General features: G+C 36.2%; 1 protein-coding gene across 2 annotated transcripts in view; it reads left to right on the top strand.

Annotated features, from left to right (window-relative positions):
- COL24A1 (collagen type XXIV alpha 1 chain) overlaps positions 1 to 17,035 on the top strand; it is a 376,860-nt gene that overhangs the window by 109,540 nt on the left and 250,285 nt on the right. For both annotated transcript variants that reach the window (XM_072648923.1, XM_072648922.1), the window contains exons 12-14: positions 1,459 to 1,512; positions 4,859 to 4,903; positions 16,296 to 16,349. In XM_072648923.1, the coding sequence (XP_072505024.1) occupies positions 1,459 to 1,512; positions 4,859 to 4,903; positions 16,296 to 16,349 (153 nt within the window). The remainder of the gene's footprint in view (positions 1 to 1,458; positions 1,513 to 4,858; positions 4,904 to 16,295; positions 16,350 to 17,035) is intronic.

Below are 17,035 nucleotides of genomic sequence, written 5' to 3'. Positions count from 1 at the left end.
ATATGTATCTGTTTGCATGTTATATATTTATGTCTCCCTCACTCCACATGGGACCCTTTTGTATTCCCAATTCCTAACACAGTGCCATGTATATTATAGAAGGCACTTAATAAATGTTTGGAAAATGGACAGGCAAGCAAGGGTCTGGTCCTTTGGCCACGTTGCTCAGCCTGCATGCACTTAATATACCTAGCTCATAGGATTCTCCATCTATATTTTATTATTATTTTATTTTACTGCACTTCAAAATCTTTACTCATGAGGCATTGTGCTTTCATCCAGGCAAGCAGAGATTTGAATGTTTAGGTTCCCAATGCTTACTGAGTTAAGTGTAAGCTCAATTAAGCTGTTTTGGCCCTCTTTACAAACAACCCTCCAGCTGGATAACATAAAACAAAAACCAGCTGTATTTAAACACAAAGTCAGTGGAAACATCATATTTACCAGAAATGCAGCTGATGACATTGAATGTTCAAAGCCCACAGAATTGTCATTTCAATCCCAACAACTTTTGGCACAGCTTCAGAAGGACAATCTCTGAGCTGGATGGAGTTCAGAGTGCAACTAATGCAGCTCATTCATGAATAGGAATCCCATTGAAGGTATGAGTCCTCCAGGATGCAAAGATAATCAAGTACCTCCTGCAGCCTCCTGCTGCATTCAGAGAGAGCTTTAATGGTGGAGGAGTTTCCTTGAGATCAAGTTGAAATATGACTCAGCAACTTCCTATTATTTTGCCAAATTCTGTCCATGAATCGGTCTGATCCCCCTTCCATATGACAGCATTTGAAATGCTTAAAGTCAACTATCTTGTGCCTCCTCAGTCTCTTTTCTCTTCTCTAGAATGCTTCCCCAATCATATTTAATACCTTCCTTCTTGATGTCCTCTTCCTCTTATAATTTCTACCCATGCATAAAGACCCAAAGAATACTCTGTAAATGAAACTTTCCCAATATAAGCAGGCCCCCAGTGATCTTTCTGAATGTGACATCCGATAATATCCCTTGTGTGTATATATATATATATATATATATATATATATATATATATATCACTCGGTTCTTAGTGTATGTTGCCTTGTATTATAGGTCATTTTTTTATGTATATATCTCATCCACCTGATCATCCTCTAATTCTAAAGGCAGGGACTAGATTATACATTTATGGGAGTCCCATAATGCCTAGGCCAGTATAAATTTGTTGATCAATCTATATTTCTTGAAAGAGAAATAGGGAAGAATGAAATGATAATGTCTCCTTAATTTGCCATTTCTCATTAATAGAAATGAGATTGTGTACAAGCATATTATGTCAGATTTTTGTTAATAAATTATATTGTATTTCAATAATATTTGTGTTGTTAAACTATATTTCATTTTACTGATATTTATTTTAATAAATTATATTTTTTCCAATATTTGAATAAAACTACTTCATTTTAACTTATTTGATTTAAGGGTTTCATTGGCTCTCCTGGTATGGCAGGACAACCAGGACCGGAAGGAGAAAGAGTAAGTCTATCACTTTTTTTTTTTAAAAAAAGATTTATTTTAAAAGTAACATATTTATGATAAATATGTCACATTAATTTGAAGCATATGGCTATTTTCAAGTATTTTACACTGTAGAATAAAATAGTTTTAAAATGGATTATGAAAATAATTTATAAGAATAAACTTTTCTTCATGTCCAAAATAGTTATTAGGATATGTTTTAATAATTATGATTTCGTTTCTGCTTCCGTCTTGAAGCCAGCACATCCATTTGGCTGGTAACACATCAGGACTTTTCCTGCTTCCAGTTTGGTCCTTGCCTACCTGCCCTCATCTCTAAACAGAGCCACATCTAGGAATGGGTGACCTTCACAAGGGACGAGGGTGGTGGGGAGGAGGGTAACTTAAGGAGGAAACATCAAAAAGACGGGAAAAAAAAGTCAGGCAATAAACATTTGTCATTCCCTCATATTGTGCCAAGTACTGTGCCAAGGGCTGGGGATTCAAAGAAAGGCAAAGAATACCAAGTCCTCGAATACTATGTATTTTCCTCCAATAAATTCTACCATTTGTAAAATATCAGTCTAGCTATTCAAGGTGGAAAAACAAATTGAATGAAATATGCATATTGCTTAGATATAAAGCATGTCATTGGAGGGACGAACCAATGAGTTCATGTTATGTATGGATCTTTGCAATGTGAAAAGAAATTCAGACATTCTCCAGGATGTTGAGTGGACTCTCTGTGGCAGACTTATGGGAGGCTGTAGATGAGCTGCACAGGGTGGGCAAGAATAGGTGGTTTGTGATATTCATCAATGAAGGAAATATCCATTACCAAGATCACAGATCCATTTGAATATATACATGTGTACATGTACACACATATATGAATGTATGTATTCATGCATGTGTACATGCATACATACATACTGTGTATATACATATAGTGTACATATAATATATGTATATAAAATGAGCTCTAGGTTAAGAACTTTTGGGCTTGCTCTTTTTGCTTTATAAAACTCATAGTGTTTTCATACAACTTAATTATAAGAGAAAGTTATAAATGGAAGCTTTCGGGATTCACAGAAAGATGTGGTGTGGAGAAGTACCAGGAGAATGTCCGCTATAGTACGGTGGAGAAGAGTATGGTATTTGAAGTCAGAGGAACTGTGCTCAAATCCTAGCTCTTTCATTTCCTATATGACCTTTGAAAAGTCATTAATCACTCTGGGCCTCATTTTCCTCATCTGTAAAATGAGAGGGTTGGACCCAGTGATCTCTAAGCTACCTTCTAGCTCTGTGAGCCCAGGAATCTCCACTAGAAGATTATTGATCCAGCTATTCATGTCTACAACACATAAAATGTATTTTTCTTACATACCTGCGTGTGCAATGCATTTTCTTAAATGTCTACCAGGTGCTGGGATATAAAATGAACACTAACCTCTACCCTCAAAGAGCTTATATGATACTGGAGAATGTAACATATAAACAAATAAATAAAAACCAAATTGTTTGAGAATAGAGAGTGCTAACACCTAAAAGCATCCAGAAAGCCTTTCTGGAGAAGGTGATGCCTGAGCTGAGGACTGAAGGAAGCTATTGGATTTTAAAAAGCTGAGTTGAGAAGATATTGTCCATCATGGGCATGGAGAACAGCCTATGAAAAATTAGGGAGATGGAAGAGAGAATGCTGAGTTTTGGGAGCAGAAGGTTGATTATTTGGTGGGAATGTACAACACACGAAAGGCAGAATAAAAAACTCGGAAAGGGAAGAATGCCCAATCCAGGTGTTTTCCCCTAGTGGCCATACAGATCCAGTGATGGTTTTTGAGTCTGGCAGTTGCATGGTAAGATCTGTGTTTTAGGAAGATTAATTTGGCATCTAGGTAGATATACATAGGCAAAGGGAACTGAAAGCAGAGAGGGATGGAACTTTTGTAACAACACAGGTCAGATGTGATGCGGGCCTGAACTAGGTAGAAGTTGGAGATATCCAAGTACACAGCTGATCGTTGCAATACTTGAGATTGGCAAAGTGACCAATACCTAAGATTTAGGAGCAAGAATGAATGAAGGAGCTTAGGCCTTAGGCACAGGAGGAGGGGTGAGTGATGGGAAGGACTCTGGGACCACCATAGCCTTGGATTAGTGGACTGCTGACTCCCTCTTAAGTGTGGGGCTGAACTTGAAGCAGGGATGGGAGCAGGGGCTGAACTCCTGCCCCTGATGGTCTTTGTTTGTCATGTCTTTTCTTACTCCTCTAGTCCCTTACTACAAACTCATAAATGAGCTAGCTAAGGGAGAATGAGGAGAATCTACCGCTTTTCACCACTTTGGATATACTGTCAAATAACTGTTATCATTTCCTTGTTTTGTTCTATTAAAGTTGTCTTCCCAATCAGGCTGAAATCTGCCCCATCTTACAATTCTGTAAGGAAACTCATTTTTTTTCTGATGGGAGTTGATAGAAATCTAACTATTTGGAGGGATATCTTACCTCATTCCTTAACTTAAATAGACTTTTCCTTAACTTCAAGTAGGCAAGCATTAATAAACACCTGCTGTGTGTCAGGCACTGTGTTAAGCACTGAGGTTACAAAGAAGATCAAAATATAGTCCTTGCCTTCAAGGACCTTTCAGTCTAATGGGAGATGCAAAAAAACTATGTTCAAACAAGCTTCACACAGGGTAAAATGAGGTGGGGGGTGGGGAGAATCTCAGAGGGCGGGTGCTAGAATTAAGCGGGACTTGGGAAAGATTTCCTGTAAACGTTGAGATATTGGCTAGGATTTAAGGAATCCAGGGAATCCAGGAGGTGAAGATGAGGAGGAAAGAAGTTCCAGGCATGGGGGACACTGTCTGAAAATGCCTGGAGTCTGAAGATGGGATTCCTTGTTCAAGGATCAGTAAGAGGTTATTGCCATTGGATTATAGATTATGTAAAGGGGAGTAAGTTGGAATTAAAGATATTTGTTTTTAAATTTTTTTAAATTCTGAATAATTTACCTCAAATCCACATAATTTTTGTTTGTCATGATGTGAATTGTCTGCTTCAAGCCCCTGAACCAAATTGATTTCTCAGGCTGGACAAAATAACAGTTAGATACGTATCTGATTTGAATTCAGCCCCAGCTGAATAAAACACATCTAATCCTTTCAAACTACATAAAGCAACTTTCTTTTTTAAAAACATCATTAACTTTTTAAAATTCCCCTCCACAAGAGCCATCCCATATAACAAACTTTCTTTTTTTGTTGATGTCATTTCTTTGCTTGTCTATTGGAAGTAGCAATAGCATATGATTTAGTCACTTAGGACAATATGTCCATATTAAATGTCATCTTTATATTACAGGGAGTTCCTGGACCCCGTGGAAGGAAGGGTCCAAAAGGAAGGCAGGTAATTGGTCTCATTTTTAACTGTTTCTTTAGATCTCCTACCTTTTACTTCTTTCAGTCTATCAAACATGTGGATGTATATTTACTTCTCTGATACCTTACCTTCAAAGGATTAGGTTTCTGTTACATGAACAGTATGTTCAACAGACAATCAATCATTTTACTAATCGAGTAGCTAGGGGATAAGATGACTAGCGACCTAGACGTAGGAAGACAGTTCAAATCCTGATTCAGATACCTGGTTACCAACTATGCCACCTTGGGCAAATGACTGAACCTCACTCAGCCACAATTTCCTCATTTGCCAAATGGGGATAATGATAATAGCCCACTTCACAGGGTGGTTGAATGAGTCAAACGAGATAATATTTGTAAAGCGCTTTGCAAATCTTAAAACTATGTAAATATTATTGAGTCAATATTAGCTACAGTAACACTGTGTGCGAGGCATTAATGTTGTTAGAAGTATTATGAAAAGTCTAAAGTTTTAAAATATTGTTAAATGGAAAATTATTAACCTCTTGGTTGTTAACAATTAAAGGTAGGTATGGTGATAGAACAGCTAGGTGGTGCCATAGTGCACAGAGCACCGGACTTGGAATTAAAAAGATTCATCTTCAAGCATTCAAATATGGCTTCAGACACTCGCTGTGTGAACTTGGGAAAGTCATTTAACCTTGTTTGCCTCAGTTTCCTCATCTGTAAAATGAACTGGAACAGGAAATGGCATACCACTCCAGTATCTTCCAAGAAAGCCCCAAATAGGGTCATGAAGAGTCAGGCACAACTGAGCAAGAGGTGGGTTCAGATCCTGATTTAGCTTATCAACTGTGAGACCTTGGGAAAGTTACTTAACCTCTATTTATCTCAGCTTCCTTGTCTGTAAAATGGGGATAATAATATCTACCTTCCAGGGTTGTTGTGAGGATAAAATGGGATAATATTTGCAAAAATCACTTAGCACAGTGTGTGGCACATAGTAAGCACTATATAAATGCTGCTTCCCTTCCCCCTTAACAATTGTATAAACTTATTTCTGTTGCCAAAAAGTGTTAAAAAGTCAATGAAAAACACAAATTTTGATTTTTTTAAAATTGATGAGGTTTTACTATTGTGGTTATCCATTTGTTTCAGTTGTGTCTGAATCTTCGTGACCCCATTTGGGGTTTATTTTTTTTGGCAAAGTTCCTGGCATGGTTTTCCATTTGCTTCTTTTATGGATGAGAAAACTGAGGCAAACAGGGTGAAGTGACTTGGCCAGGGTCACATGGCTAGTAAATATCTGAGGCTGAATTTGAACTCAGGTCTTCTTGCCTTCAGACCTAGTTGTCTATCCACTGTCCCACTGAGATGCCCCAAATTGATAGGTAAATACTAGGTGTACTAGATACTGGCTCAGACAAGCTAACTAAGATTCTAATATTTTTAGATTTAAATGTCTCTCTCTGTATGTATATACACATATACACATGCACATCTATTCATACATACATATACATGTATGTGAAAACTATAAAGGATCTTAAAGATTTTACAAGTACTGACTGATACTGACTCAGAAACTGAAACTTTGAGGTTAACCTAAGATTATTACACAGTTAACTGGTGGATAGAGAGGACAAGAACCTCCATCTCTTAGTTGCCAGCACCATGCTGCTTCTACTGTGTCCCACTGTATCTAAAGTTATTCACTAACACAAGAGTATTTCTGCAATGAAAACAGATCGTAAATCTATACAACACGGCTAAGCATCATTTGCAATATGTCTGGAGGTTTTCATGCCATATTGGGCTCTATAAAAGAGAATGGAGTCTTCTGCAACAGATTTTCTACAGTCTCTGGTGTCTTTGAAGTGACATACTTTGCTTTTCATAAAATTGTGGTAGAAGAGATATTCAAATAAATTTTTAAAGGTGGAATTTTTTGAGATTCTTAATGAGCTTTGAAAAATTGACTAAACTGATTAAAATAACTCAGAAAGCTAAACTTGTTTTCTTGCTTGATCGCAATAATTTTACTTAAAACTGATCTTTTCTGCTCTGCTATGAAATGATGTTGGCTTATTTATTTATGCTAGTTTTCTAATTCACAGAAATCTTGCCAGATATATTATTGATTCTATCTTCCGGATTGCATGAAATTCCTATTTTTAAAGATTTGGTTTCCACCCTACACAAAATTGTGAGCCACTCTCCCTTTCTGACTGTTTTTTTCCTTCACGGGTGACTCCTCCCATTCCAGTATCTAATGGTCTTATTTTCTTTCTCCACAAAAGTTCTGATGAACTCTTCCGCACTAAAATGTCGCTAAACTCTATAAATAAGTTTCAAGCTGTTATTCACTCTTTGCTTAAATAGTGTGAGCTAGTACATTCACCATTATTATCGCCACTTTTGTTATTTTATTATTTATTATTGTACATGCAGATATACATTACTAGAAATTTGAATATTTATCCTAAGGATATTTTAACTTAGAATTCTTACCCTTATTGCTTTGAAAAGTGGTAAAGATCTGAATGCAGATTAAAGCATGCTATTTTTTCAGTTTTTTCTCTGTTGTTTTTCTTCTTTGTTCTGATTCTTTCACAACATGACTAGTGTGGAAATATGTTTAATATGATTGTACGTGCGTAGTCTGCATCAGATTGCATGCCATCTTGAGGAGGACCGGAAAAGGGAAAAATTTTAAATTCAAAATCTTATAAAAGTGAATGTTGAAAACGAAAACTAAATAAATAAAAAAAAAAGAAAAGTGGTAAAGAATATGGAACCTGAGTATGATTATTTTGACAGGGAACAAAAACTTAAACCAAAGAATTTCATCTTTAATAGTGGAATTTCAAAAATCACTGAGTAGTTGTATGAGTTACCTTGAAAGTAGGGACTTTTCCTGACTTCCTTGAAATAATGCCATAGTTGTGACTACCTATGAAAAAGAAGGGTAGTGAAGATTTTTATCGAGCTCAAAGACTTAGAGATATAACTATAATTCTTAGCTTCTTAGTTGGCACTTATATTTTATACAATTATCCTCCAGAACTCCCCAATTCAAAATGAGTTTTCCATAAAGAGATTTGAGAGAGGAAAATAAACATATAGAAAGGCCAAAATGATTGCTATGTGTAATTTCTTTATATTTGTCCTGGCCTGAACATTAGAAAACTGACCATATTTGAATGCTATAAAAGTATGTCCTTTTGTAATGAACTAGGGTTCCTAGAAAAGCAATTACAACTCTCAGACATATGTATCCCATTTCTTTCTTGGTAATATTTGTACTAGAAAATGTGCCTGGTCCTATAATATGTCATGTATGCTACATGTGCTCATACTTTCATTTTCCATGAAATGATTTGGCCTCGTGTATGAGGAAACTTCTCAACTTTGGTTGATATTCAAACTGTGTTCAGGAACACCTCATAGATCACTCTGAAATGTTAGCCTGTGTGACAATCCCACCATTGCGGAGATTTATTTCTTTTTATAACAAATGATTTCACCTTCAAATGTGTTGGCTATTCAATTAGCATATGTGATAGTATGAATTATTCACCCAAGGAATCCTGTGTTTCATTTTTTAAACAACTTAGATATTCCAGCTAGAAATATAGATGCACTTCATTTTTTAGTATCTGAATTAAGGGAAAAGAGAATATAGGAATATAGATTTACAGCTGGAAGTTATATTAGAGGTCACCAAGAGCAACCCCATAATTTGACATACAAAGAAACTTCAAATGAGGGAGGATAAACACATGGTTTAAGGTCCCACAACTCTTCGAACTCAGATCCTTTACCTTGAGACGAAAAACTCTTTACAATGTCACACTGCCTTCTTCATCTGTATTTTTATTCTCATTGTTATAAAGAGTATTAAAACCCATTATCATAATAATTTATTATACATTTATATATTTGATCAAGTAGAATACATCTTCCTTTTTAAGGTGAAAAGATTTGATATGGTATTGTTGGAAGAGTATTGATGCTGGAGTTGGAGTAACTGTATTCAATTTATACTCCTACCTGGGGTGAGTCACTTAATCACTCTGGGTCTCAGTTTCCTCATTTGTAAACTGAGAGGTTTGTACTAGATGATTTCTAAGAAGTAGCTAGGTGGTTCAGTGAATAGAGAGGACAGAGCATGGAGTGAAGAAGATCTGAATTCAAATATGGTCAAACATTATGACTAACTAGTGATCCTGGGCAAATCAATTAGCCTCTTCCTGCCTCAATTTCCTCAGTTCTAAAATGGGGATCCCGATAGCACCTACTTGTCAGGGGTATTGTGAGGATCGAATGAGATAATATCTGCTAAATGTTTAGTACTGTACCTGGCACATAGTAAGTACTTAATAAGGATTTGTTTCTTTCCTCCCCTCCTTCCTTTAAGGGTCCTTCCATCCCTAAATCTCTGACCCAAATATTGAACACACACACACACACATGCACACACACGCACACACACACACACACACATTATTTATTTGATTTTATGGTACCATCCTTTTAAGTTTCATTGTCCAGATTATTTTATGAGGTAGATTGTTATCTCTTAACATAATGTATTTCCTCATCACAATGATTTTTAAAGGACATCATGTGCTCATATTTATGGTCAGGAAAGGTCCCTACTTATCAAGATACCCCATACAACTACCGTGATTTCTGAAATTCCACTATTGAAGATGAATCCCTTTGATTTAAACTTTTGCTCCCTGTTAAAATAATCATATTCAGTTTCCATATTCTTTACCACTTATTTATTTATTTAGTTTTAGTTTCCAACATTCAGTTTTATAAGATTTTGAATTCTAAATTTTTCTCTCTTTCCCCCCCGCCCAAGATGGCATGCAATCTGATACAGGCTATTCATGTATAATCATATTAAACATATTTCCACATTAGTCATGTTGTGAAAGAAGAATCAGAACAAAGAAAAAAAACCACAAGAAAGAAAAAACTAAAAAAAATAGTATGCTTTAATCTGCGTTCAGATCTTTACCACTTTTTTTAAATGGGAGTATGTTCCCATCAAAGAACAATTTACCCAAGCATAGAGAATTTTCTTAGGTCAGCTCATAATCAATTCAAAATACTTATCAACTAATAATTGGTAAGTTTGAATAATTTTCTAGATGTAACTGACCTTCACCATGAGAGATATTTCATTACTGTTCAGTTGTTTGGTCATGTCCAACTCCTCATGACCACGTAGGCCATAGCAGACTCCTCTATCCTCTACTCTCTCCCAAAGTCTGTCCAAGTTCATGTTTGTTGCTTCCATGACACTATCTATCCATCTCACCCTTTGCTGTCCCCTTCTTTTGCCTTCACCCCCAATATCAGGTTTGTTCCAATGAGTCCCATCTTCACATTATGTGACTGGTGTATTTAAGCTTCACCTTCAGTATTTGACCTTCCTGCGAACAGCCTGAATTGATTTCTTTACATATTGACTGATTTGATCTCCTTGCTCTCCAAAGGACTCTCCAAAGTCTTCTCCAGCACCACAATTTGAAAGCCTCAATTCTATAGTACTCAGCTTTCCTTATAGTCCCAACTCTTACAGCCACACATCGCTACTGGAAAAACTACAGCTTTGACTATACTGACCTTTGTTGGCAAGGTGATATCTCTGCCTTTTAGTATGCTGTCTAGATTTGCCATAGTTTTCTTTCCAAGGAGCAAGCATCTTTGAGTGTTCTTTAATTCCATTAAGTCCCATAATATTATACATCCTTCCTAGGAACACCCATGATTCCTCAGAAGAAATTCCCCTAACAATCCTTACAGGAAAAGCACAATGTATTTTAGTGATCTAGATTATATTGGGGAAATTGACAGTGCTTCTGATAATCTATATTCACCTTACCCCCTCAATCTTGTGCAAAAATCTATGAATATTAGAATGCTAAAATTTCCAAAGGATCAAAGTTGCAGTAGACTTCAGGCAATAAAGACACCTAATGAATGCAAGTAGAATGCAGTATATTTCCAGAGATAGTCTATGGACAAGTTGTGACCCAAGGAACATCAGTGAGGAAATGTGTGTTCAGTAAAGGAAGCAGAGGCCAGTCATGAAGGGAGACTGAGGTATGGCAGGTAGATATATGAGGGCTACAGTAGTACCCATGAAATGTAAGATGGCCTAGAGCATGGCCTTCAAGGTCTTGTATTGGTCACATGTAAAGGATCTAAGAAAGAACAGGAACAGGATAGAGAAGAGGGCATAGGTGCATCTTTACCAGTGAAGCAATTCTTGCAGCAATGAGATCTCAAATCCACTGAAGCACTGTAATGGGCTTAAATACTTTGACTGAGGCAGTTTACCATGATGCTGTGCTAAGAGAACTTAAAATCCACTGACATGTCACATTATTGTCTGATCATATATAATAGTGCATGGAGATTTTCTCCATCACTCCCTAGGATTAGTTATCATTTGCTTCAAAAGATAAGCTAATTCAATTCAACAACCATTTATTAAGTGTTTTATTAAACATTTATTAAAATCATATTTATGCACCGTGCTAGATGCTGGAAGATGTTTAGATCTATTAAGAAATTTCTGATGATTGTAAAGGCTTCCTTTGGTTAATTGGGCTGTGAAAAAAATAAGATTTAAATATTTGAAGAAGAAAAAGTGTTTTTTGTTTAGGACACACTCACCTAGACCAAAGAGTTGTGGGTCTAGAAAGGTATCAGTGAGGTCCCATTGTCTGTTCTCCCTTTATGCATCCTAGAATATAGAAGTTCAACCAAATTTCAGTCTTTATTATAAGTCTTAGATGAAAATAAGCCAATTTTAATTTTTTGTTAATGTTTTCCATATGCCTCAACGATTTTATATGTTTAGCAATTTCAACTTGAGAAACTTTGAGTCAGAAGATTCAAATTTTGCAGCTCAGGGGAAATAGAAGCCTGGATCACATCTGAACTGTGCCTAACCCAAGCTAGTACTTTAGCTTTAAAAGAAAAAATCCGTAGATTCACTATAAAAAGGAAAAGAAGATGCAGTGACAAAACAAGTCATATGGATTTAATAACTTCAAATTCCATTTCATCTTATCAAAATCTAAATAACTCCTCACTTAGAATATGTTTCCAAACTTCCCTCTCTAGCCTCACAGCCGGGAAAATCTGGAGCTGTTAAAAATTTTACATGACTGTCAGATTAACTTGATCACCAGTCAAGTCCTTACATTAAATAAACCATGCAAATTGGCATGACACATAGGCCCAGCCTTGAATGAATTTAGTTCAGAATTAACTTTTTAGGAAAGAAGCTAACGGCTTTATAACCAGTTTGGGACTCACTCTCCACAGCACCTGGCCAACGACATACTGCCAAAATGTAGAGAAAGAGTTCCAGAATATTTTTAAAAATTCTTTTGGGTAGAGAGAGTAGTGAGTCAGATTGTTCACTGGGATAGATTTTACCCAGAACAGAACATTGTAAGTGCATTTGTCCACATCCCCGGAGTTCTTACTCTTCTACTGGAAAGGGAGAAACAGCAGGGCTCTCCAAAATTGTGGGAAAATCATACGCTTAAAAAGATCAGGTGGAGGAAGTATTTATTCTTCTTGAGAAATATTTTAAGTAAACAATAAAAATAAATTATTAGAAAATATATGTTAGAGACATAATTTTCTTAGGTCATGTCTTTATATTGGAAAAATCAGCTCTAAGTAGAAGCCATGTATGTTGGCTGCTACTCATAGTGTTAAAATTTCAGAGTAAAGTATCATTCTTGACATCTGTTATTTGTTTCTATCCTTGTCCGAAGATTATTTTAAGTATATATCACAGGGTAGAGTTTTAGATATATGTTTTACAAGTCACTTGAGAGGCTTTTTTCTTTGTCCCAAAATATAGCTGAAATTACTCTGGTCATAAAGAATTCAGGACATTTATGTGGTACTTTCAAAATTTTCAAATAGTCTATTTTGTCAACTTTTGTCAACTCGGTAGAAACCCCTATTCTGTCACTCATTTTATCAATAGCAAACAGAATAAAACTTTGACTAATATCCCAATCCACTTGAAAAGTGGTGATTAGATCAAAGGAAAGTGACCGGTGTGGTATAAGACAATAAGAGATGAGCTTAAACTTAGTGAGAGTATTACCAGGAAGCAGTAAAGAAAATGATTTTACTCAACAATGTTTGTTTAATACTAAGAGAAAGATATGGACTCATTTTCTGCTTGGAATGGCTAAGTCAGGGTCCTGGGCAATAAGACTTCTCAAAATTCTCTTTATTCCCATGATTTAGGAAGTATTTTGGGATTACATAGACTGAGATTCACATTATATACACCTGCATGATGGGGGTGTATGGAGTATTCAAGCAGGACTGGCACTTCTGGTATAAGGGCTTGCCAAGGTTTTTTCAGGGCTGCTCATCCGTCTTTGGTGTCTCCCTGGCACTCAACTCTCACCTCTGGCTACAAGAAGTTATAGCATGTGCAGTGGCTACACCCTAGCTAAAACATGTTAAGGGAAACCAATAGACCTCACCCTGTTGGTGAGTTGGGGGGAAGGGTATACCCAAGTTTGTGGAGACTTCCCCAGGCAGAATGGGCAGATCAGAACAATTTGCTCCAATGACTGGGAAAGCAGCTGAAGCAGGCACATTGAAGTACTTAGAGCTTGGTCAGACATTGAAGACACCAGGGTCATCTGGTGCATCCCAGGATATCACCAGTCATTTTGACTTTGTTTTGCCATTGGACTTTGATGACTTTGGAAGAGAGAGTGAGGTTAATGACTATGCAACTCTGCCTCACTTAAATCCAATTCAGGCATACGTCAAGATATCATTGGTGATGTCATTGGTGATGTCATTGGTGCTCCTTGAAAAAAACGAAGGACAATTAAATGCCTATGCAATGATTGTTTCATTTCATTTCTGCAAGGTTTTTTTTTTTTAAATCTTGAGCCTACAATTCATGCTCAAAATTTTAAGCATATTTTTTCAGGTATTACTTGTACATTTTATGAGGCAGAAAAAAGATATGAAGTCTTGAAAATTTACCTAACATTTTTAAAGTCATTCCCAATTTTTTTTTTGGATTTATGACAATGTATAGAAATCCGCAAACATACAGTAAGCCCTATGTGTCAAGAATTGTACTAGAGAAACAAAGAAAGGCAAAAGACAGGCCCTGCTCTCAAGGAGCTCATATTTTAAGGGGGGAGAGAACGTGCAAATAGCTATAGGCCTACAAGATATATACAGTATGAATAGAATTTAATATTAAATGGAAGAGAGGTAGAGGGACCAGGAAGACTTCCTGTAGAAGGTGAAATTTGAGCTGTCTTGAAGAAATCCAGGGAAGCTAGGAACTCTACAGGAGAAGGGATAATACTGCAGGCATGGGGAGTAGCCACTATAAGTATACAGATGTGGGAGATAGAATGTTGTGTGTGAGCAACAGTATATAGTTTAGTGTAGACAGAGTTTGTAGAGAAGAACAATGTCTAAGAAGATTAAACCAATAGGAAAGGATCAGGATGTAAATGGTGTTAAAGGCAAAAAAAAAAAAAAAGGATGTAAAGGATGTACTATATGATCCAGAGGTAGAAGGACCCTACTGGAGTGAGGAGTATGTGTGTGTGGTATGTGTGTACGCATATACAATCTTGCTATAAATAAAAGGACATATAGAGCTAAATGGAAGGGTACTTACAGGTCCTTCTTGGATTGGCAAATAAAATATTAAGCGGAATTGATTTCATTGCATTACTAAATGTAAACACAAGCATTATTTCTTGGGACATTTGGTGATTTAGAGTCAACCTGCTGGCACTTTGGGTGAATCTGTGGTAGAGGATTTATGGAAAGAAATTGACAAGAACTGTATAGGTTAAGAAGGAATGCAGGATATAGAATAGATATGGCTTGTCTTATCAATGGGTGGATGGAGGAAAAAAATTTTGATCTGAAAAGTTTTTAAATGGATATTAAATAAATGCATTTTTAAAATATAAAAGTAAAAAAACTAATGTTAAAAATTTTAATTAGCAAAAGGAAAATAGGAATTCCTGCGTATGCCAAAAGAAGTACCAAACCCCAATGAGATCACGGATCATTTTAAGTATATATGATCTTTAAAGTTGATGAAACAATTGGCATGTAGTCAGAACGGGCAGTGAGGTGGTTCAGTGGATAGCATGCTAGACATGTCAGGAAGACTCCTCTTCCTGAGTTTGAATCTAGCCTCAGACACTTACTAGTTGTGTGACCCTGAACAAGTCACTTAACCCTATTTGCTTCAGTTTGCTTATCTATAAAATGAGCTGGAGAAGGAAATGGCGAAGTACTCTAGTATCTTTGTGAACAAAATCCCAAATAGGATCACGAAGAATTGAACATGACTGAAAAGCAATGTAACAACAAATGTCCTGGTCAAATATTACTGAAATGACTGAACAACAACATATGCCAAGCACAGTGCTTCACAAGTACTGTCTGATTTGATCCTCACGACAACCCAAGGGGTAGGTGCAATTATTATCCCCATTTTACAGATGAGAAAACTGGGGCAAACAGAGGTCAAGTGCCTTGGCCAAGGTTACACAACTAGTAAGCGTCTGAGGCCGGATTTGAACTCAGATCTTTCTGACTCCAGAACTGGCACATTATCCACTGCACCGCTTGGGTACTCAATTCAGAGAAGGTGTATGTGAGTGTGTATATGTATCTGCATGCACACACATATATGATATGTACATGTGTGTATGTCTGTGTATACACATACGTATACATATGGTGTGTATTTATGTGTACATAAATATATATATGCAAACATAATTGCATAAATAACCTTTAGTTTTTCAGTACGTTGTATTAATGCCTTTTTGCAGTGAAGAACTTTTGGTACAGATAGCTTTCATTTTCGCCATGTTTGTCAGCAGCATCAATGTGTACAGTATCCTACCCTCCCATAAATGGAAAGGCTTTTGTTATGTAGTTTGTCTTGAAAAACAACTCAAAGTCACATAGTTCTGTAAATTTTTCTGTTCTATGAAGTGCTCTATCCTTTTCTTATATGTTTCTGGTACATAAAAGAGTGGGTACAATGGTAACTTGGCCATTAGAAGATCAAGACTATGGCTTTCATTCTGCTACTTACTCATATAAGTATAGACAAGTACTGCTATCTGTGTTTGGTTTTCTACATTGATTACACTTCATTAAAATGCTTATTATGAAACTCAAAATATATATTTAGGAAAACAATGTTAATATCAAAATATTTTAAAGTGATGTTATAGCTTGAGACTTGGGGCAAATTCTCTCACTGAAACATGATGTAAAATAATTTTTTATATTTTTTTTTCTTTTAATGGGATCCATTTCTCTATTTTTTTTTTTTTGACCAGGGCTTTCCAGGAGAATTAGGAGAACGAGGCCCTGCTGGTTCTGATGGGAACCCTGTAAGTTCGCAGTGATAGGTTTCTTTTGGCCTTTTTGAATAAGAGTTTGATGTTATATAACTTATATTAGTCATATACACACATATATGTGATATATAATTTGCACATATCATATTTTATGTATAGCATACTAACTTATTCATCAATTATTCATTTGCCTACTGTTTGCAAGACGTGCTAGCTCTTTTGTGAGGTGAAAAAGGTGTCGTTAAGGAGGATCATAAGTAAAATAAGAAATGAACACAAATGATTACAGCATAAAGAGGAGTGGAAAAATAAGGGGAGGACCTAAGTACTATGTGTAGTTCTAAATGGGAGTGTAATACTTCTGACAAGGGAGATCACAAAAATAAAACTCATAGCCTCAGATATCTACACAGAAATGCCCAGAGTTCACCAACAAGCAAAAGTAATCAGAGGCAAATTTTACCTTGAGATGTGTGGGATGAAAGCCATGAATGGAATATGGTTCTGAATGGGTACACATTATTCAGAAGAAACACAATAGCAGAAGTGGGTGTAGGGAAGGAATGTATTTTATGAAGACAGATAAAGAAATACAGTATCCAGAAGGGAAAGTCTGCTGGAGAATATTTGGATAAGGATTAATGAAAGGAGAAACAGAAGCAAATTTGTCATCGGGGTATACTACAGACCAGATGAACAGAAAGAGGAAGTAGTTCCAG

The sequence above is a fragment of the Notamacropus eugenii genome, chromosome 2 (assembly GCF_028372415.1).
Source record: "Notamacropus eugenii isolate mMacEug1 chromosome 2, mMacEug1.pri_v2, whole genome shotgun sequence".
NCBI classification, from domain to species: Eukaryota; Metazoa; Chordata; class Mammalia; order Diprotodontia; family Macropodidae; genus Notamacropus; species Notamacropus eugenii.
This window is presented reverse-complemented; position numbering and strand designations above follow the sequence as displayed.